Source organism: Schistocerca cancellata, chromosome 6, assembly GCF_023864275.1.
Source record: "Schistocerca cancellata isolate TAMUIC-IGC-003103 chromosome 6, iqSchCanc2.1, whole genome shotgun sequence".
NCBI lineage: Eukaryota > Metazoa > Arthropoda > Insecta > Orthoptera > Acrididae > Schistocerca > Schistocerca cancellata.
The window spans coordinates 476,618,065-476,642,342 of record NC_064631.1 but is presented as its reverse complement, the minus strand read 5'-3'; the positions used below and the strand labels follow the sequence as shown (position 1 = coordinate 476,642,342).

The following is a 24,278-nucleotide window of genomic DNA, read 5'->3' as shown; positions in this document are numbered from 1 at the left end:
AACAATAACTGGTGTGTGTATGTACCTACTGCTTGCAGGAACACTTTAATTTTGCATAAGCACTATGTTTGTGGACATTATGCTGCAGTGAAATGTCTAAGAAAGCTAAACCTTTATTGTTATTTTATGAATATGTGAAGATACGCAGAATGTTTGTTGAAAACTTGTCTGATCTTTAGAAAACAAAACCCACAAGCAAATGCTGCTGCACAGAACTGCATTCTGTATGATCAACACAGTCTTTACAAATAGTATCTGTTGATGCTGATCCAATTCCTTTTGTAAAAAATGGAATAAAGTACTTAGTTTGCCCTTAATTATCTTTTTTCAAAATATATAAAGCTATATGCCACCAAGTCGACAGCAGCATCTCCCATCCTGAGAAGAATTCGTGGACTCTACATACTGATATTTAGCAAACCTTTCACACTCCTAACAGATACTGTGTCAAGCTTCAAATGCAAAAAATGGAAAGACTTTCTACAATACTGTGACATTAAACTCATTCTGATATCAATAATTCTCATCTGCAAAATAATCCCACTGAAAGTATTTTCAGAGAATTTAATTGATTTATACAAACATATGCAAGTGCAGAAAATATTTGCTGGGTGGAATTTATTGAACCTTTTGAACACTTATTAAATAATTTGCCAATTTCCACAGTCCCTTACACCTCTTCAGATCTATTAACTAACAGTAAAGAAGTTAATGATTGGATGCATCCACTGCCACACCTGCCTAGAGAAGAATCTAAGCTGGAGGAGAGGGCAAGGAATACACTAAATGCACTCGATGAACTTGTCAGCATTAGAATGAACACCAGTGATAGAAAGTTAGGACATTGCAGGAATATTTAGTTGTGGAAACTGTATCGTCCATATCACATCTAAAATGTTCTGCAATCTGGAAAACAAATAGTAAATGGCAGCTATTTTACACATCTCCTCACCAGCCTCCTCATTACCCCCACCATTCATTCAGTTGCTTCTCCAATCATTTGCTGCTGCTTGCAGTCTGGTTTCAGTAGCCAGAGATTGTAGTCATCCAGGTGTGTGTGTGTGTGTGTGTGTGTGTGCGCGCGCGCGTGTGCATGTGTGTGTGTGTGCGCGCGCGCGCGTGTACACTTTCTGACAGTCTTTTTGTTGTGCCCAACTGCGAGTAGCAACTATCCTTTTCATAATACTGTTACAAAAAACTACTGTAAAGACAAATGTAAAACTAATATTCTTCATGTATATATCACAAAAAGGTGTCTGTGTCTCATTAAAAAATAGCTAGATCTGCTAAGGGAAGACCTAGAAACATGTCTCTGTAATATGAATGGCAGAATTTTATAGTGAAAAGCGTTAAAACTGTTGTGAAATTTATGCGAGTACCTATGAACAATTAAACATTTGTGACTTGGATAAGGCAACTGGCAGACAGATTAATGTGTGAGTGGGATCGTGAGATATGGTTGTGTTGCGTAGTGCAACCGGATAATTTTTCTGCTGCAGGAGCTTTACAAAAGTGAAAACTTCACTTACGTAGGTTCAACCCTGTGAGTAGCTAGTTGCCTGTGGTTCGATGTGTAGAAGAGGGATATCTGTGAGCAGGTCAACAAGATGTACCAGATGCACAGACACATGAACGCAGTAGCCACTATTCTGTTCCCAACTGGGTGTTAAAATTGCCCACTCGACGTTCCAAGTGACACAAGACAAACTCGATTGTTAGAGCTGTGTGTCATGCCCACAGCCTACTAAAAGATATTCAATTTGAAGCTAGGTTCAACAGGACACTTGTTGTGCCTGTTGTGATCATTAGTGATGTGTGAGACAGATTAAACACACATTGTTGTGCAGAATAACTAAAGAACTAGTAAGATCCTCTACAATATCCAACAAAAATCACTGTGAAATACAAATATATAAAATGATGTCCCATGATGATAGTGCATTATTTGGTTATAAGAACATTTATTTCAATATGGCCACTAAGAGTTGCACAAGGATGTTTCTGATCCTACTGTACAATTGTTCCATGAAACCTGGCCCATGCTGAACACCTGATGCCTCAGCAAGTGAAAACCCAGTTGATTCAAGATGTCCTGTACCAGACCAGCCATCAAACTCATCAACTGAGACCTATCCTTCTAATTGGAATCATGTGATAACCATTGACATCACCTGTCATCTACCCACATTGTATTCTTCATTAACAAAATGATTTCAGAATCTTTTATAAAATGAACAGTGACATTAACATTTAATCGCTTAGTGGAGAAAAAGTTGACCAACTGTTTACCTGTACTTCTTAGATTAATATTGAATTAAAAATGAGAAATATGGAAGTGAAGAGGTCTGTGGACTCTGAAAGAAACTTTATCACCTTAAATGTACCTTTCTTTTACACATGTCAACAAGGCAGATACACCGTCTGTGTGTGTATGTGTTTACTGAATGATTTAAATCCAGAGATAGGTACATTACATTATTTGTGAATGTAAATGGGCTATAACATCGAGTGAGGAAAAATTGAAAACCCAACTAACCAAGTTTGGATATCAAGTGATGATTTGTTGAATGGCACAGTCAAGTTGCACAAATTGTGCCAACACCATTCCATGGCTGCTTAGTAGAACAAAATATGTAAAAAGTCTATTCAGCCTAACAAAGTCTTATACTCTGTGTTAGTCATCCTGGTTTTGTTTGAGAAACAATTGAAGACTATTTTCCAACTTTCTGTATCATCTTTCACTATTTTTTTCTTTGACTGAGCTGCTACCATAAGGTGGTCTTGATTTATCATTGTATTACTTAGACTAATAATAAGAATTGTGTGAAAGTCATGTTATAGTTATTTAATATTGTCATTCTTCGTTCTGTTCATCTTAGTTTTTAAACATTTTTGCTGTCTCTTTTTTTCACAGTAGGTAGAGCAAATGATACCATTCAAGCAGACACCTTGGTTGGTGTTTGAAGATGAAAAACCTGCTGTTTTTGTGCTGAACTCATCCTATTTGATGTTTTGAAATTGTCTCCTTGATAACAACAATATGAAGCTCTAGTATATTCTTCCACCACCTTGCTTATTGAAGTGGACAAATGCAACTCAGAAAGCAAATTCTATAAGGGGGAAAACACTTTTTTGTACTGTTTTTTTCCTCTTGTTGATTTTCTGGATTGCTTGCTATATTCCAATTGAAATTACATTGTGACTGATGCTTCAGTGAGTGGAGTAGTAGGGACCGCACAGTAGCCAATCCCAGCTGTTCCTATGGCTCCACACATTTGCTTCTGCACTATTATACTTTTATGCAAATAAGGCATAACTGTTTCTATTGCTGTGTCAATTTTTGAGGGTAGTATAAAAAGAAAAGTTTGATGGTATTGTTTGGTTCAACAAAATATGGGTAAATATAAGCTATTCAATGAGTACAGGCTGTAGAGAAGATTCGGTAACTAGTATCATACCACAACCCACTGGAAAAGGCTGCAGACTGATCTTCTCATTCAATTACATCAGAAGGGTTCATGTAAAACTGTATGTTGTTGTTATTGTTGTTGTTGTCTAGATCAAAGAAAGCTGATGATTACCACAAACAAATAAATGGACACATTTCAGTGGTGGTTAAGGACTCACTTTTGACAGACTTTGGTAATAGTTGTGGATCACGTCTCATATAATTCAATTATTCTTGATGAGGTGCCTACAGTAACTTCCAGAAAACAAAACATTATTGACCACCGATAACAAAAAGCTCTCCCATCTGCTGTTTCTACATAGCAGATTACTGGAGTCCCCAGTCCAAAATAAAACACCCTTATATCTACATGAAGGGAAAAAAAAGGAGGACTATAGGGTTCTCAGACTTCTATCATGTCACAGCCACTTCAACTCCATTGAACACGCTTGGGGTTATGATAAAGGGTTACGTGCATGGAAAAACAAAAAATGTACACTGGCAGATGTGGCAAGATTGACAAAGAACACTACAAAACAAACTTCTCATCGGATTGTCATAATGTTGCAAGGTACACTATGGAAGTAATAATGAAAGCATTGGGGGGAATTAAAGTATAGTGAAAAATAATAATAATTATTATTATTATTTCACTAAATTCTGTCACTTTTATAGAGATTATACAAACGATAGTGAAGATATAAGTGGTGTCCATCCATTAGTGCTTATTGCATCACCTAAATTTTATCTGTATTCATCGCTTACAATTTTATATGATTAATTGGATAATTTATATCTAAAAACAAAGATGATGTAACTTACCAAACGAAAGCGTTGGCATGTTGATAGACACACAAACACACACACCAAATTCAAGCTTTCGCAACCAATGGTTGCTTCATCAGGAAAGAGGGAAGGAGAGGGAAAGACGAAAGGATGTGGGTTTCAAGGGAGAGGGTAAGGAGTCATCCCAATCTCGGGAGTGGAAAGACTTACCGCTCCCGGGATTGGGATGACTCCTTACCCTCTGCCTTAAAACCCACATCCTTTTGTCTTTCCCTCTCCTTCCCTCTTTCCTGATGAAGCAACCGTTGGTTGGGAAAGCTTGAATTTTGTGTGTGTGTTTGTGTTTGTTTGTGTGTCTATCAACATGCCAACGCTTTCGTTTGGTAAGTTACATCATCTTTGTTTTTAGATATATGTTTCCCACGTGGAATGTTTCCCTCTGTTATATTCATATCATTAATTGGATAATTTGTTATTTTTCTGCAGGTGTGTGGCTTGATCTCTCATCTTATTCCACAAGCTGTGACATGGTCATGAATCAAACATTGATCCAGAAAGTATAAAAGAAATTTCTTTATTTCTGTCTATGATCACAAACTTGTTAAGTCCTCAGACTACTAGTTTCGGTCAGAAATGACCATCTTCAGATCTTGGTACTGATTTGCTGCTTCAGTTTGTAGAGCCTTTTGACTCTGTTGTAAGCCAGACATGGCACTAGTTTCATAAGCTGCAACTGAAGCAGCAAACCAATACTGAGATCTGAAGATGGTCTTCACTCCCAAAACCAATAGTTTAAGGACCTAACAAATTTGTGATCACAGACAGAAATAAAGAAATTTATTCTACACTTTCTGGATCACGGTTCGATTTGCAATCATGCCGCAGCATTTTAAATGAATACCATGTCAGGCTTATGTCAGAATCAAAAGGCCCTGTAAACTAAAGCAGCAAATCAGTACCAAGATCTGAACAAGAACATTGCTGGTCGAAAACCAGCTGTCTGAGGACCTAAAAAGTTTTTGATCATAGATGGAAATATAGAAATTTGTTTTACTCCTCTTATTGCTGTTATTTACACATAACATGTGATTACGGTATCTTACTCATCACCATCCCTACAGCAGCTACAGCCAAAAACATTGCCCTCCCAGCTACCTACATATGATTCTCTCTGCTATCTGTTTCACTGCTGTTATAAATGTTTTCAGTTCATTACATCTTGCAGTACTCAAATATTGAAGAAAAGTCATTGCCTAATTGGTGGCACCAAATCTGCTATAAATTTATTAGCTGGCTAAATTTCAGACTTTGCCCATTTTAACAAATCACCCGATACAGAGAATAAAATTTTATGAATACATGCATCAAATGTGGCTAATGGAGTTATCACTAATAATATGAAATTATGGTATTTACTTAAATATTTTGTATTTGATATATGCTTAGTGTGGACAGCACTATTTATCAGAATGAGAATGAGAGTACTATTTATGTCATTACACTTTAGATGCAGCTCAGATCTGCATTAAAACTTGTTGCAGTTATTCCTTACTGTAGTTTGTCAGCGTATGTCCATAAGATTGATTTGTCTAAATAGTAGTACCTTCATTATCCAGCACGATCCAGTTCTCATGACAACATTACCTAATAAATAATGGAGAATTTGTTCTTGGTGCAGTTCCATTTTGTGCCATGATGACTTTTTTACTCTGTGGTTATATTAATGCCACTTACTTTGTTCAGGGATTGTTCAGAGGTGCTTTATAAATGGCATTACAGTCTCAGTTAATTAAGGATATCCCTATACATTTTGTTAGTCTTTGTCCCTTCTCCTTTGTATATGATGAGAGACCACAAATACCCACTTTGGGACCCACAAAGCATGACTATCTTGATTCTGTTCATATTTTGCAAGCAACCTTAAGGTGTGTGGTAGAGGGTACTTCTGATAGCACCATGTTTTTCTCCCTTCACTGTACCATTCACAGATGACATATGGGAAGAATGTTTGTTGGCAATCTACATATTAGCTATAATTTCTCTGATTCTCTCACTATGTTCTTTTCACAAGACATATTTGGGAGGAACTAAAATATTACGAGTCTTCCCAGGAAATACTCTCTAGGAATTTCAGTGGTAAACCTCTCCGTGATGCACAAGGCCTCTCTTTCTGCTAGTGGAGTTTCTTGAGCATCTCCATAAAACTGTAGTGGCAACTACACATTCAGTGACAAAATGCACCACTATTTGTTGGATCTTCTGTGCCTCTTCTATTAATCAATCCTGGTAAGTGCTTCAGTCTGATGAGTAATATGCAAGAATCAGTTAACCAGGAGTGTTGCAAGCCACTTTTTTGTGGATGAATACATTCCCTCAAGAATCTCCCAACAGATCTCAGCCTTACATATGCTTTTCCTAGAATTTGTTTTGTGTTTTCATTCCAGATAATTACTCCTAAGTCTTTCACAATAGTTACTGTTTCCAGTGATTTGTCACCAGAAGAGTAATTTAACAATAAAGGCAATTAGAATGTTTGTGTGCTCCAAACATAATAATCCTCTCGTTGCACAGTATTATCCTGGACTAAAATTCAGTAATCAGGTTTATGACCTTTTTAATGTTCTGCCTTGATTTTAAACTGTCACCACTCAGAGTATAGTGTGCTTCATCAAAGACACCTGGGAGGGGTCTGTGGGTCACACAGCATGTTTGCCAGCTGTTGCCACTACATCTGCTGGTTGCCGCTTCTTGTAGTTCTCAGACACCAAAACTTTGCATATCCCTTACACGGTGTGACTGAACATATGAGTGTTTTCTTTTTAGTTTTTTTGTCACATTTAATTTTTCAAATATTGTTGCTAGACATTCTTATTGCAACAGAAACACCATGCCTGAGTCTTCTGTACTGCACAACTGAGTGTTCGGGCATTTTGTTTGGTATGGTATACACGAAGGATCAACAAGCATTTCTTGCATTGAACTGTGTAAAACAGAATCATATGTGGAATGTTGGCTTGAATTCATACGAAAATTTCCCATTGTGCATGTTCCCAATGATTCAACAATACCAGATTAGTGCAGAAATTTCAAGAGACTAGCTCTGTGTTACACAAACAAACGCCTACGGAACCTACTGTTTTGACCAGAAATAATTAGGTGAGATAGGGGAGGCCTTGGATAGAAGTCCAAGAAAATCTGTGTGGTATTTGGCACTTCAGACTGGTGTGTCAAGAGCATGTGCTCACTGAGCTGTGCACAAACTGAAATTGAAACCATACAAAATAACAGTAGTGCATCAACTGAGGAATTCAGATACTGTTGCTCTATGTCATTATTGCAGCTTGCTGTTACAGTCTGTGCTTGATGGGGAAGTTGATTCTGATATGCTTGTTTTTTTTTCTGATGTAGAATAGCTGTATTTGTCAGGGTACATAAATTCTCAGAACAATTGATGTTGGAGATCCGAAAATTCTATGAATTACTTAAACATCCACTGCATGATGTGAAAAGAGGAGTGTGGTGTGCAATTAGTGTAAGATGAATTATGCAACCATCTTTTTCCATGAAACAGGACGTTCTGACAGGTATGTGAACAATATACTGCAAACTTCTTCCCCCCCCCCCCCCCTTCACTCCTCCTCTCTCTCAAGAACTAACTTCTAATGAAAATATGTGTGGTTATTTCATACAGGGCAATGCGAGACCACACATCACCAGTGCTTCTGTGACAGCAATAGGAAGTGTTTTTGATTATAGAATAGTTGATTGGTCTCCTTGTGCTCCGGATATAAATCTGTGCAATTTTTAACTTTGGGGGGCATTAAGAGACAAGATCTATGCAACCAGTCTCCACATGCTCGAAGACTTGGAAGATAGGGTTCAGCTAGTCATTTCCCACCTTTTGGGAGCCAAATTCATAGAGTGTTTCCTAATGTGTTCAGGAGATTTCCGATTGCTCTTAGTACAGAGGGACATCATTTTGAACACTTACTGTAAATAATGGCAACATTGCATATGCTTAACACAGGGGTAGTTCATGCACAGCTGACTATTGGGAGATTTGCGTCCGCGAGATGGCTGTGGGGGCGGCCGGCAGATGTGGTGGCGACAGCCAGTGGCCGTGCCGTGTGACCCGCGGATCCCTCCTGGGCTTCTTTTGTGAGAAATCCTGTACTTCACATAGCTCCAAAAGCAATAAGGGCCTTACTCCCCAATTAAAATACTTTTTTTTATGACTGCTATCTCTCTTGTTTAAGGACAGATGAATTCCTTTTCCTTTACGTGAGAAGGTGTAAAATACTAGTGTTTGCAGATGTTCCCTGCTGTGTTGAAAACTGCACATGTGAAAAAACGTTTTCTTAGGTTTGATACTGCTGCAGATGCCATCAGAAGTATCTTAGGTGAATGCTAAATCATTAACCTATCGGAATTTTGTTGCACTCCTTTCAGAGTATGCTCATGAAATAGCAGCATTTTTAGCAGTCATATGCAACCATTCCCTTAAAAAACCTCTGTACCTGAAGACTGGAAAATTGCACAGGTTAAACAAACGCAATACAGGAATAGAATATACTAAATTAAAGACCTATACTACTGACATTGATTTCCTGTAGTTTTTGTAACGTATACTGTGTTTGAATACTATGAAGTACCTCAAAGAAAATGACCTTTTGACACATAACCAACACGAGCTCAGAAAACATTGTTTCTCTGAAACACAAAAGGGTCCTTGTTCAGATGATATAATCAGTGCTATTGACATGGGATCTCAAGCTGACTCATATTTCTAGATTTCCAGAAGGCTTTTGACACTATTCCTCTCAAGTGACTTCTAATCAAATTTCGTGCCTATGGAGTATCATCTCAGATGTGTGACTGAATTCACAATTTCCTCTCAGAAAGATCACAGTTTGTAGTAACCAACTGAAAGTCATCAGATGAAGCAGAAGTGCTTTCTGGGGTCCTCCATTGTAGTTTTATAGGCCCCTTGTTGTTCCTAATATGTGTAAATGATTTAGAACACAATCTGAGCAGTCCTCTGAGATTGTTTGCTGATGATGATGTCAGATGGCCATCTAGTAAAATAATAAATGACCAAAAAAATTTGCCATACATGGACATAGAATTTCATACTTGTAGAATTTCGTGAGAGTGAGTGGTGGTGTAGAATTTTGTTGAGATGGTTTCATATTTAGAGATTTTTCGTGAGTGAGACACTTGGAATAAGAGTTATCTGGTGAAATCAACAATTTGAATAATTTCATATTCGTAGGCTGTGGACTTTTAACGTTTTGAGGTACAGGAAAGAGAGACTTTAACTTTTTTCTGTACAGTCTGGACCTTAAAACTATAATGTGGATAATAGCTGTATCCATCTGGTATGAAAAGTGATGACCTATACAATACAATGTGTGAAGTTCTCAGTATGAGTACAAAATAAGTAAATAAATAAATTTCAGTAAAAAGTTAAATCACAAAAATTTGAATGTTGTGATTCACCCAAATAGCTAAACAATGTTGTTATGAAAAGGATAGTTTGCTATTCTCTTACAGAGGAAAAGTTGAGCTGCACAATAAGGACACTGATATACATTTAAGCTTTTGCCGAAAAGGCCTTCTTCTGAAGTAGAACACACACACACACATGTATATTCACACACACACACACACACACACACACTCTCTCTCTCTCTCTGCCCTCAGTGGCCAGACTGAGTCGTAACTGCGCCTGATGGGAGCAGCAAGCCAGTGTGGGTGGTTGGGGTATGACAAGGTGTGGGATTGGAGGGGCGGGGAGTGTAGTGCACTTATGGGATTGTGCAGGAACTTAATGAAAACAAGACAGGGCTGCCCCAAGTTCCTGCATGCTCCCACAAACAGCAGTACACCTTCCTTCACCACACCCTGCTATTGCCTCCCCTCCCTCCCGCTCCTCACCCCAGGTCGCCTCCTTACTACCACCACATGCACTGGATTGCTGCTCCCATCAGGTGCAGCTATGACAGTCCAGTCACAGCAGCCAGAGACAGTGGTCACATGTGTGCCTATTTGTAAGTTTTCTACTACAGAAGAAGGCCTTTTGGTTGACATCTTCCATGTAAAGCAGTCTTTTTGTCATGCTTATCTGCAACTGGGCATCTCCTCTACATGGCGAGTAGCAATCCAACCTTTTCATGATACTGTTGTTATTAAATCTTAGACCAGGGCCGGCCAGAAATTCTGCACGTGTGCGGTGCTCTTGCACATGTGCAACTTCTGGGTCACAGCATGCACGCCACAACTATCAGCGTTCATGTAGTACATGTTTCTACGCACAGATGTCGCTCCTCTGTTACACAAAGTGCGTTATCGACACCTCGTATGTATATTACAACCTGGGCTGTATCTGTAAGATCTGTTGCTTCATCGAGCGCGACAGAGAAAGCAACAAAGTATTTAGCCTTATTTATTAGCTGGGTGTGCAGATTGCCAGCCATAGCACTGATACCTCTTGTCACTGTTTGTTTGGATGGACTGATTTCTTGAAACCTGCTAACGTTCGTGGGACACACAAGTTCTGCAGCATCAATCAGACACCTTTTCACAAACTCCCCTTCGGAAAAGGGTTTCCCAGATTGTGCATTTCTTAAAGCGATTTTAAAACTTGCTTGCAGTGAAGATTTAGTGTGGTTGTCATTCTGGAAGATTGAAAACAGTACATTGTACAGTGTACAGTAAAACAGACATAAATGTAACACAAGAAACTAAGAGTTCAAGAAGTATAAGTTACTTTGACGTACAGTAAAATCGAGTTGATGTGTCTCATCCATTTTGTTAAGGACTTTTTATTTTACTTGCCGTTCTTCACCGTTGAGTACACTACACTCGTCTTTGTGATATGTATTGTAGTGTCTTTCAATTGAAAACTGACGCTGGCCACCTATTATTCGGCAGCACAGCAAACACTGTGAGTTTTCACCAACGGCTGCAAAAAAGCAAAAAAGAATTGTAGTTCCCAGTCATTTTTAAACGACTGAGAACATAGATCTCCCGTCATTTGCTTTTTCACAGTACTTGCCATTTCTCAGTACTTCTCTGTTAAGGTTACGGTCACCAGGGGTAAACGAGACTGGATATGTTGCGCTCTTGCTTGTACCACAGGGAGGTGGAGCTGCCGCTGTTCATTGAGGACACATGTCTAATAACAGATGTCGCTGTCGCTCACTGTCGCACACGTGTGCACATGTGCAGCACTACCGTACGTCTGCACACTGTGCAGCATTTGGCCGGCCCTGTCTTAGACTTTTCATTGTTTAAACACATAGATACCTAGACTTACAATTACACAGAAAATGTTAGGGAGGAGGTGCAGTAAAGACTGCGTTTCACTGGCAGACCACTTAGAAGACACAACACACACAATTGTAGCAAGTTGGGATTTAACCCATCTGTTAAGTTTTCTGCTCACAAGAATAACTTGTTTTTCATGCTATGTATATAAAGCAGGTGCACATGTAATACATCATCTGTACAGAACTGCGTAAAATTATTATTTATACACATTCACTTTTGAACTCACTTCTCAGTTATTTATATCTATGTTCATAAAGAGAATAATGTAATAAATTTTACTGAAAGCCTTACCAATTAAAAAGACACAGATAACTAAAACAGTGTCAAATAAGGAAACATTTTGTGAGCAAGAAGCAGCAGGGTAAATATTATTAACGCTCACTGAAAAGTAGACATTCCTGACTTTCAAAGAACATATTTGAAATTAAATAAAAGTGATTAACTTACAAAACCTGAAACATTTCTCATAAACCAAACAATAGTAAAGTGTTAGAGTTCACACTAAATTTTAGAACCTAAGCTAACAGACTCTCAAAAGATTATCAAGTTTCAAAATTCACATCATGTTCTTACACCTTTCTGTAAATGGTTGACACCTTAATCACCAGTTTCTAGTTGACCAATATACAGTCAACATCTCTATGTGGGATCATGTGAGGGACTCCATCTGAATCATACACAGTTAACATCTCTATGCTAGTGCACGTTAAAAGTTTGTGATCAGCACCTACTCATATAGTATCAATATGTCAAGCCATATGAAAATCTGCATATTGCTCACCCAGTTCTCACATTTCTATGTTGGTTAATGTGACATTCTGCACTTCATCATAATATGTGCAATAAATACATTTGTAACGTGTATAAAATTGTGAAACACCATCTCTCGTGAATATCTTGTGTAAAACTGTAAACTAGTGACTTCAGAGTGCTAGTAATCTGCTAACAATATTAATGGGACAGTCTTATTAATTATGTGATCCTCTTACTAAATATTTTGTGTGCAATGTTCCAATCATATTTCTGTCAATATACATTTACTCTACCACACTGAACTTTAACCAAATCTGTGTCGTTGCTTGGTAAATGGGTGATTTTTCGTATTTGTCAGTTTACAAAGGAGGAGATGCATGTCCATTTACCTGCATGTACTGTGAATTGTGAAACCGGATCTGCCTAGCAAATATAACACAGTGCAAATATATTGGGGTGAAACACTTTTAAAAATTACTTCATATCCAGTTTACATCATTGGGAAACTTTCTACCTGACATTAGTTTTCAGTGTATCCTTACAGTTCAGTGTGAAATGAGGCCTCAAGATTTTTCAAAACAGAGTGCAACAAAAGAGCTAGGTAAGCAGAGCATCACAAATTCTATTAAAGAGACTTCCTACACTCCTCTTGTTCATTCTCTTCTAGAGTATCGCTATTTGGTATGGGATCCTTACCAGATTGGATTGAGGGAGGACACTGAAAATGTTGAAAGAAGGACAGCCCATTTTGTAGTGATATGAAATGTGAGTTGGGGTGACATTCATTAAAACAAAAGCATTGTTGATTGCAACGAAAACAGGTCACAGAAGTTTAGTTATAAACTTTCTTCTCCAAATGTGAAAATATTTTGCTGACTGCTGCCTACACCAGAAGAAGTGACAATAGTAATAAAAACATGATTGCCTGGATTGCACCCAACCTGTGAAACTTTGATCATTGGAGGGCTTAAGGTAGCTGAAATTCGTTTGATGAATGGTAGCAGGCTGTAGCACATTAATCACTTCAGTAATATTTACTGAAGGGCCTCGATTTTGCCAACTAGTATCTGGCAGACCATGGTGCATCTGATTACTTTGTGGGTGAGTATTGTTGATATTCCCCTGGTTCTACTTCCTTTTATATGAATTCCAGTTACCGTTGTTATTTCTATGGAACTGTCTGCCCTGTTTCCTTGGTAACAAGGATGAAACTGAATATTGTACCTTTCTTTGTCATTATTCAGGTTTGGTGGACAGTGGTCAGTACATCATGAATCATTACACAGGTGACATTGGATGTGACACCACATGGGCATAGCGACAGCTGTTCATTTGGCTTGAAATGTGAATCTATGCATGCAGCTCATTTGTCTGTAGTATGCTATTGTAACTGTTGCTGGTATTATGATTGGCCTTTACATCTTCATGTATAAGGTCTGTGGAGTTAAGTATGGTCATAAAATATTCTATGTTATCATCTGGTACATGTACTTTGCCTTTAGAATTGTCAGCATATCTTTATGAGAAACTGGCTCATCCCAATAGCGTGCTTTGTCTAAGTACTTCCCAAAATATCTGTGGAAGCTACCCTTTGTGGCATGAAATGGTTCAGGATTGAGTATCTGTTTGCTGAGTCTTTCCTGCAGGCATCCTTACCAATACTTAGATAAAAATACTCTCTCAGACTGCTCATACATTTGACAACATTCTGTCATTTGTGTTCTCGAAAGGTGCCATAATCCTGAATACAGCCAGCTGTGGTGCAAATCTTTTGTTGTTCACTGTAGGATTGAGGTAGCACATGTTTGAAAGCCTTTATAAACACAACTAGATGTGGGGTACATTTACCTGGCTAAAAGACCTGGAATTATATGTGCTCAAGTAACCTTACTTCAAGTAGGATGGAGGATAGTGAAGATGCAACCCATACTTCATACAGTACACAACATTTGACAACATTCTGTCATTTGAGTTGCCCGAAAGGCACCATAATCCTGATTACAGCCAGCTGTGGTGCAAATCTTTTATTTTTCACTCTAGGATTGAGGTAGCACATGTTTGAAAGCCTTTATGAACACAACTAGACGTGGGGTACGTTTACATGGCAAAAAGACCTGGATTTATATGTGTTCAAGTAAACTTACTTCAAGTAGGATGGAGGATAGTGAAGATGCAACCCATACTTCACACAGTACACTGTTTGGCGATAAATCACCAGAATTCATTTCATTACCATATGTTGCATGATACTCAGCAGGACTATTGTAATTATCATATGTTTTATTAGCTTTTGGTGGGATGACTTGGACTGTTCTTCTGACTGCCAGACAATTTCTGTTGCATTATTGGCTAAAAACAGTCTTGGATGCAATTGTAGTTTTTTTATTTTTCAATGATGCGTTTCATCTTATTTAGGCATCTTGAGGTTATCTACATAGAAAACAGAGAACAAATACATCTATTTAAGAATCACGATCACGTTGTACAGACTCGGATAACCTATAAGCATGTACAAACAGATCAAATACCTTAATTTGGTATTTATTAGAAGAGTCCATTAGTCAGTGTAGCCAAAGGGCATCATCAAATATATCAGGCCAACATCACCTTCGTTAAACTCGGTAAAAACTAGAAATATAAAATAGTAAAATCATTACCTTTTCTAGATGGATGCGAGAGGCACCAAGATCTGCATAACGCGTTCCTGTTCACAGGAGCGAGTAACAGAGTAAGATGGGGGCTGAGGTAGTAAGCATCAAAAAATAAAAAATAAAATTGCAACCAAGATTGTTTTTAATCAATACTGTTAAACACTGGTTTGCTGTATGCCACATGTGGATTGGAAGAATTCCTGTTGCACAGTTGTGATTAACATTGTAACTTGGTCATTACATTCTGGTAAATCTTTGCTTAAAGTAGATTTTATATGTGCTTATTCTGACTTTGATTCACCAGAACTGTCCCATTTGGACATAGTGACTGTGACTGTTTCATTTACCACACTTTCTAATTCTGAGTCAAGCTTGCTACCGAGTTCTACATCTTTGTGTGAGATCCTTTAAGAAAAGTCAGCAACAGTGTGCTTGCACTGATTGTCAAATTGTTTTTTACTTTAGCCCTCATCTCTTCCACAAGTGTATCAGCTTTGTTTGTAACTTCCTTACAGTATTTTGTAATTATGTTAGTTCCATTGATAGAGAACATATGGTTTCCTGAAGACCATGATAAGCTGTCTTAAGTTGTGAAACTTCATCTGTTAAGGCATTACATTGCATTGATAAACTGTTAAAATTAGTAGTCAGTTTTGTTAAATCATTGGATTGTTTTTTTGGTTGCAGTGATACGTTGTTAAAGTTCATTTGTTGTTAAGTTTTAATATCTTTTATACTTTCTTCCTAAGCTTGAAAACTTCATAACAGTAATGTAATTGGATAACAGGATGATTTATTATTTGGGCATGTGAAGTATTGCCCATTGGAATATTTACTTCACATGAAACATCAACAATCATCTATTACAGTACTTATGTCACTTCCAGAGCACAATCCTAGATTGCGTTCAGAAGATGTGTGAATTTTCAGTTTCTGCATTAAAGAATTCACTTTGTTCCATGTTAAACTCTACTGAAATTAATGCAATTATAAAAATTCTACAAAACAAAAGCCCTTATTGGATTGATGGAATTTCAAACAGAATTCTGAAAAGTTGTTCCAACTTAATAAGTAATGTCCTAAGTGATATATGCAATGCATCACTGGCACAGGGAATTTTTCCACACAGATTAAAATATGCAATTATTAAACAACTTCATTAAGAAAGGCAACAAGACAGACTTAAACAGTCATTGTCCATTTTCCTTACTGACACCTTTTTCCAATATACTCGAAAAAGTAATGCACTCGAGAATAATTGCAGACTAACGTGGAAACAATGTACTTAACATATCAGTTTGGATTCGAGAAATGTTGCTCAACTAGAAAGTTATTTATACATTCACTCATCAAATAGGACAAGCCTTAAATAATAATATATCACCAGTTGGTATTTTTTGCAGTCTCTTCAAGGCATTTGATTGTGTAGATCATGATACTGTCTTAGAAAAACTCATGTTTTATGGAACTGCTGGTTTCACACACAGTTAGTCTGAATCATACTTGACAGACAGACTGCAAAATGTTGTACTGAGTAATTCAGACAATATCGGAAAGGCAGAAAATTTTAGTGATGGCAGTAAAATCACAAAGGGAGTCCCACAGGGGTCCACTCCTATTCCTTATATATGTGAATGACCCGTCACTTAACTTTCAAGAAGAAAAACTGATAACTTTTTGTAGGTGATACTTGTATTATAATACATCCAATTAGATTGAAAGCAGCAGATTGGTAAATGATATTTTACAAAGAATTGTTAAGTAGTTTTCTGAAAATGGGCTCTCCCCAAATTTTATAAAAACCTAATACATTCAGTTCTGTGGAACAAATAGTATCATACCAACAGTTGATGGAGCATACGAGCAGGAGTCAGTAAGAATGATAGATTCATCATCATTCACGCTGTCAGGTCTAGTGGACCACATACCACCACAGTTAGATTCTCCATCTGTCTATCTGAGGCTCTTCTGTGATGCTCGTACCGGTGATTATTTTTTCTAGGACAGATTGGTATCCTGTCACCAACCCCCAACCTGGAGGATCAGGTTTTCTCATGTAGAAAGATTGGCTTCTCCACACCTATAGAGGTCTTTCTGCCCTTTTGTACATATACCTGGGAATGACAGGAAAAAGCAAATAGTTGAGGACAGGTTGGGGATAGGGAAGGGGAGTGATTGGTCATTGTGGGACACACTTTGTCTGGCTCCTTCCGTTTGGCCTGTCTGGCTTGGGTGACCCTGCTGGTAGCTGTGTTACCACCGGCATAGCCCTCCGGATCCGGAGCACGCAAACCTCCTCATGCTCATGGACAGTGCTACATTAAGGCGGTGTCCCCTGAAGAGGAAGAATGATAGAATGCTTCAAATTTTTGGGTGTACACATTGATGAAAACTTGAACTAGAAGAAGCATATTAAGGAGTTTCTCGAACAATTAAGTTCAGCTGTAATTTTTATTATTTACAAGTAATTTTTATTATTTAAATTTTACAAAGAGCTCACCAATATTATCCATCACCTTTCAGCTGATAAGAATTGAGCAGTTCATGTCTGGATTGGTCTAATTGTCATCAACAAAGCTACCTTGCAAATCATATCATGTAGCAAGATCACCTGACTTGTGAGACTGAGGGCTCTCAGGGCCATAACCAAAAAACATCTCTTTCTTCTGTTTCGAGCTGATGCCTAGAGCAGAAGCTAAATGGTTTAGTTGCTTCACCTTTGAATCTTCCATTCTCCTTTGAGATGGGTCTGGGACTACTGAAATTATCTTCTATTGTCTCCCTGGCAATCCTCACCATGTAACACCCCCCCCCCCCCCCCCCCCCGATATGGTTTCTTTCTCTAAACCAGAGTACTGTATATTAATTACAAGACCACACTGCTTTCTGATCCTGATTACGCCTCCAAGAGGCTGTACAAACTGATGTCAGATTCAGGATGCCAAATTCACCATGATGTCAGCTTTAAGGTGCCTTATACAAATTACAAAGCCACAAGCATCTGAAAACTGTGACACAACACATGAGCACTTAGCAAATTCTGTCCAGGTTGTCTGTCCCAGTCTACCTGGAGCTACCACCACTACTACAGCTGTGCACAAGGCCACATTGTGGGTGCTGTGACTCAGCATGCTCTGCTGTTGTGTTGGGACCTGATGCTGCCACATCATTTGTTAGTCAACAAATTTAAGTTACGAGCTTTGTTTTTGGGAGAAGATGCCACCAGAGTCTGATGCTGCTTGAGGTGTTGTTGAGAGCAGATGATGAAGACTTTTTGTTTGTTTTGATGTGTGTAGTTTAAAGTGATGGCCACAACCAGGTCACAGGAACAGCTGGAGGTGGACCCTAACATGCAAGCAAAGCTTGAGCAACTCTGGGTGGAGAATGAAGACCAGCAAAGGTACCTTAATGAAGGTTAGTAAATGTGATACCACAAAGCCTCAGTTCCCCATTTTCAGGTTTCTCAAAGCCAGTTTTATCCCAGCCTTTAATTGATGTTGCAATGGGTTCACTAGTTCCCACCTTTGTGAGTAAAACAGGCAAAAATGTCCACACTTTCATATGAAATATAACAGTTATGGGGAACCGTCTGCATGGAGTTATGAAGTATTGGTAGGACTTCCCAACCTTAAGTTTCAAGGAGAGGCATGCACTAATTTAAATTCCTTGCAAGGAATCAGAAATACCAGAATATTGGACATCCTTGCAAAAGGGCTAGTGGATAGATATGGAGATAAGCAAAGTGTTAGTTATTATAGGGACCAACTTTCCACCATATGCCAAAATTGCAGAGATGATTTAAAGCACTTTGTTGACAGAATAAGGGCTGTGTCATGTTGTACATACATACTAGGGGAGAGTAACAAAAGAAAGGAGATAATACTCAATGAAGCAGAAACTCATTGTGTAGATGCATTTGTTCACAGGATTGACCCACACATAGATCTTGACATAAAATGTATTTTCCTGAGCGCACTAAGGGAGTTTGTATGACTCACATTTCTACACCAGGAGTCTGCAAATGAGCAGGATGCAAGGCTCATGAGTGTTTGGCACTGGCATGTGCTTATTGTAGAAAGATTGGACATGAGGGAGCAAGTGTCAGTCTCCACAGCATCACTTGGGTAACGAAGTAGGTTACCAGGATACACAAAGGAATGTAAATACAGGGAACATGTATGGTAGTGGTTCTGCCACAGCCCCTCACTCCCCTTGTGCAAAGTGAATCCAGTAAGAGAGTTAGAATTTGCTCAGATGGCAAACATAACTTTACAAGGTAAATTCAGTAGTATACAGTCTACCTTGATCACTGATATAGGCACGAAAGTAAGCATTTTGTTCATTAAATTTGCTTGCAGTCAAGAATTAAAATGCTACATTGTAGACTGAGTGGAGCGGGGAAAAAGGTAATTTACCCAATAGGTTTACAGACTGTGGAACTGCAAATAGACAGAAGTAAGTACAAATTCATATTCAAAGTGGTTTGGAAGCATGACAATGATTCTGATATCATTTTAGGCAATGATTTCCTGTACCATTTTCAAAGTGTAGTTAACTTCTGAATGCAAGAGTTCCAATTGAGGGAAATGTCCACCATTTTGGTAGTGTTCCTAATAAAAGGATTTGAGAGGTCCAGTATGAATGACCATGATCCAACAACCCACTTAGTCACATAGCACAGTGTTGAAGTTCAACAAAACAAGAAAATATCAGATGGTACCAGGAAGATTGTTTCAATAGAAGTGCAAAAAAGTTTTTTAAGGGGAGACATAGTCTTAGTGGAGCTATTAACTAGAAATGAAACTTCAGACAGTAAACAGATGCATTGAAGTGCACTTTATTTTGAATGAGAACGACAGAAGAGGGTATGTTTCTGCCAGTCAGCACAGATAATTCCTGTGTCAGAGACATTAAAATTCCCCAGGTTACCATACTTGTCAAAGTGCTGAAGTAAATACTGATAAGGTAACAGCTTACCAAGAAAATGGAGAGCCTGAAAGAACAGTTTACATAAATTCTACCTCAGTTATGTCACTTGTAAAAGTAGAAATTGAAATTGAACATCTTCATGAGCCAGATGGGAAGTATTGTACCTCATTCTAGGTGAATTTGTAAACTTGATTAAAGAAAAGAAATGACTTCTAGCAAAATTCAGAAAGAACTGTTCAGCGCAAATGCCAATGCACATTAAAACTGTTACATAGCAATTGATGAGTTCACATCCCTATTATTTATGTTCCTCCCCTCCATACAATTTATGATCTAGGGATTGAGTATGAATTTTATCATAAATCTTAGATGGGAGATAGAGTTAATATTTTCTATGTCAATCTATTGTTTAGCCATGTTGATGATTCTGTGGTGTTTTCACGTCAGTTGGTATTTTGCATATGTGCCTTTATTGTAAAGCTGAGTCTGTGCCTTATAGTTTTTTTAAAACATCTTAGTTTGATGTCACTATTGCTTTCACAGAACTTATTCCCCACTGAATTATTGCTATGGACAGTAGCCTTTCTGTTATGGACATCTGGACTTTGTTAAACAAAATCAGCCACATTGCTAATGCTGTTTGACCACTGTGCAGCACTGTGTGTTCTGGGCAAGGTTATCAGTGCCCTTATTCATATAAAAAGTAATGAATGTGACCATGCACATTAATACAAGTTTAAAAGATGCCTTACAAGAGACTAAAACACAAGTAAAACAACAAAGGAACTAAAAGAAAGGCACAGGAAAATGTCACTGCCTGGCCACTTAAGTAAAATTTGGGCAAGCCAGTCACCTCTTGAACATATTAAAACCAACTCCCTAAAATTTTGGTGAAAACATTGGATAATTCACAAAACTTTAAAACTCAAACCACAGTCATTTGATCATTACCTAAAATAGGCAGCAGATCCATTGGCAAATCAACCATGGTCTGCTGGTCAGAAAATAAAATGCAGTCTAATAAAATGTGGCACACAGTGATCTGTACACCACAAGTGCCACACATTGGAAGACGCCTCCTTCCCCAGCCAATGTAGTTGGAGGCTATCCTGGTTAGTCTGGACTACTTTATCTGCTGAGTAAAATGTTTCAGAGAGTGGAGGGCACTCACAGAAATGGAACAGACAAAAAAGAAAGTCCCATCTACTCCAGTGCCCGCAAGATTGCATACAATTCTACATCAAAGACAGTAAAGGGTTGAGGCAGTCAGACCATGAGGACACAATCTGTGGAAACAACAAAGCAACCAACAGAATCCCTGTTTCGACCCATCTACAAAAACAGCGACATAGTTATGGGTCTCAGATAAAAGTCAGAAAGTATCGCATTAAAAACAGAAGCAGGAGTGCTATCTCTTCTGTATCACTTAAAATCTAGTAACCAAGGCAGCAGATGGTTAAAACCCTGGATTTGGGGTCGAAATGGTTCCCTACCAAGTGATTCCAGTAGAAGATCTAAAATGGCATTGGCGTGGGTGGTTGGAAAAAAGACTCTCCAGAGGGGGACAAGTAACAGTGTGGTCTGCAGGTGAAGTCAAAGCTGCAGAGAACTTACACGCCTCATGCACCATGAGGAACTGGCAGCAGACGGTAAGTGGTGGTTCTTCAGCCTCAGCACAGAGGCTGGATATGGGACTCGTCCGATAAGCACCCATGGCCAGCCGAATCCTCCACGGTGGACAGTGTCAATGATCCACAAATAAGAGGGCCTCGTTGACCCATACACCTTGCACCCATAGTCCAGTCATGAATGCGTGAAAGCCCTATAAAACTGGATGACAAGCACACTGTCTGCTCCCCAAGAACTGTGGCAAGGCACTTTAAGATATTCACTGCCTTCAGGGTTCTGGCTTTCAGGTACCTCAGGTGTGGCAACCACGACAATATGGCATCAAAAATGAGGCCCAGTCTCTAGAATCTAGGATGGTGTCCCCCATATGCAAGGAAGGTAAATTAAAAATATGACAAGAATGATTGAAATGAACACAATCACAGTTTTCCACAGAAAATTGAAAACCTATCTTTGCAGCCCACTCCTCTAACTGCTGCACTGTAAGTTGCAACTGGCAGCTCACTGTTGGAACTGTGGTGGAGGAACAGTAAACAGCAAAACTGTCCACAAAAAATGAGCACTATTCGGAATTCCTTACCATAGACTGATACTGTTTATGGTAATGACAAAGAGGGTAACACTTAAAACACTGCTCTGATGGACACCATTCTTCTGTTCAAATCGATCTGACAGTGAGTCACTAACTCATGTCATAAAAAGCTGGTGAGACAGGAAAAACCATAAAAAATGTGAAGCCCCATTGATGCAACTGTGCAAGAATACAGTGTCTCCAAGTAGAATCATACGCCTTACTTATATCAATACAGTACAGGATTTGGCCATGACTGGATGCAGTATCATGAGTCTCAGACAAAGCTGATTCCAGCTCCCACATGGAGAGAGGGTGGTTGTAAGCCTCGAAATCATTGGATCTAAAGTCCAATTTTCTCCTCACAACAGGTGTATGGTAGTGATGAAGCACTGGATCCTCTCTGGTATTGGCAGTGGTTTGTGCAAAATTCTCTGCCAGTGTCTGAGTGATGTCTCTGGGAGCTGTTTGGAGCCATCCCTGTTTCATCACTGCTGCTATTATTGGTAAATGAATGTGTTTACCATAAATCCTTCTGATGGCTTACCATACTTTTGTAGAACAAGTGGAATGGCTGGTGGAGTCCAGGAATGCTTGCCATGACCTTTTTTGCTCTCCTTATTACACGTCAAGCCTTGGCCCTTGGAACTTGAGAGGCTATGAGGTTAACTGCTTTAGGGCAGCATTTAAATCATTGAAGAGCTGTACATCTGTCCCAGATGGCTGAACGGCACTTATCTGTCTACCAAGGTACAGGTTGCCTCTTAAGATGATCTGAGAACGTTTGGATGAGTAAGTCAGTGGCATGATGCATCACTTGCATGATGTGGTCTACCCTTCCATGGATGCTGTTGCGTTGTTCAAACACAGCCAGCTGGCTGATCAGTGTCCAGTTATTCCTGCTGCCCAACCATGTTAGTGATGTTACTCCAGGTAGTGCCCATTCAGCAGGTGAACATGGAGTGGGAAGTGGTCACTGGAATGAAAAACGTCAGCGAGCTCCCATTGAAGAGAATCTGCAAGGTTTGGAGAGCAGAAAGAGAGATCAATGACTGAGAATGACCCAGTAGCAGTGAAGAAATGAGTGTGAGTACCTGTGTTGAAGATGCACAGCTTGTGAGACGTCATGAAGTGTTCCTAAACCCAACTCCGAGGGCAAATAGAGGTCAAGCCCTGCAAGACATGACGGGCATTGAAGTCTTCCAGTAGAAGAAATGATCATGATAGTTTTTCCACATGATCTGTAAGAGCCTCAGAGTCTATTGCATCTGGTGGAGATAGATATAGGTAGAAAACTGTGACTATATACTGGTGTTTCATGTGCAATTTATGTAGTAGAAGACATACAGCCAATCCTGTTTACCATATGTCTCAACCAAGTTCCAGTGCAAAAGTTAATGATAACTTTTATTTTTCTACTGTCACAAACTATAATTTTGTGATCTTACTTTGGTATTTTTTTAAAATTAAAACTATTATTAATTTAGTTAAAACTATTATTTTGTATTGGTCTTATGACTTGCTTACTTTTGTGACTTTCAATCACTGTCATGGGCTATTTTTACAATCTGTCTATTCAGTTAAACCAGACTGAATTACCTTGATTTTGCAATTATGTAAATTTGGATCAAATGAATCACCCTTCAGGTGTTCATTGTAAATGATTTATTATTTGTTTATAAGATGCATGTCAGTACAGTTAGAAGTGTCTCGTTTACCAGTTGTCATTGATTATTTTTACATTATATCCTCAGCACTGTCATACAAATGTTTCAGTCACTTGTACTCCTCAAAACTGTCTCTGTAACCAGCTTTAGCCACCTTTGTAATGCCACAGCCATCACTGTCCTGTGTCAACAACTGTAGTCATGCATCATGACATAACAATTATATTAACATTCCAAGATTTGAGTAGTTAGATGAACTTAAAATACTGCATTGTTAAATGAAAATCAAATATTCTTACCCCTTAGGTTTGTGGCCACATTGAGACTGTCAAGTTCACCTGTGGTGAACTCTTTGAGAGAGAGTGGAGGAGTGTAGAAGGTGCCCCCAGTTGCCAAATGTAAGTAATTTTTATTATTTAAATTTTACAAAGAGGCTACCTATTTTGTCCATCTCCTTTCAGCTGATGTGACAATTGACCGGTTCATGCCAGAATAGATCGAATCATTGTCAG

At 38.6% G+C, this 24,278-nt stretch overlaps 1 protein-coding gene across 1 annotated transcript in view; it reads left to right on the top strand.

Annotated features, from left to right (window-relative positions):
* Positions 1-24,278, top strand: part of LOC126190886 (uncharacterized) — a 170,850-nt gene that overhangs the window by 115,467 nt on the left and 31,105 nt on the right. Inside the window, exon 10 of the mRNA XM_049931496.1 lies at positions 24,073-24,164. Coding sequence (XP_049787453.1) covers positions 24,073-24,164 — 92 coding nt within the window. The remainder of the gene's footprint in view (positions 1-24,072; positions 24,165-24,278) is intronic.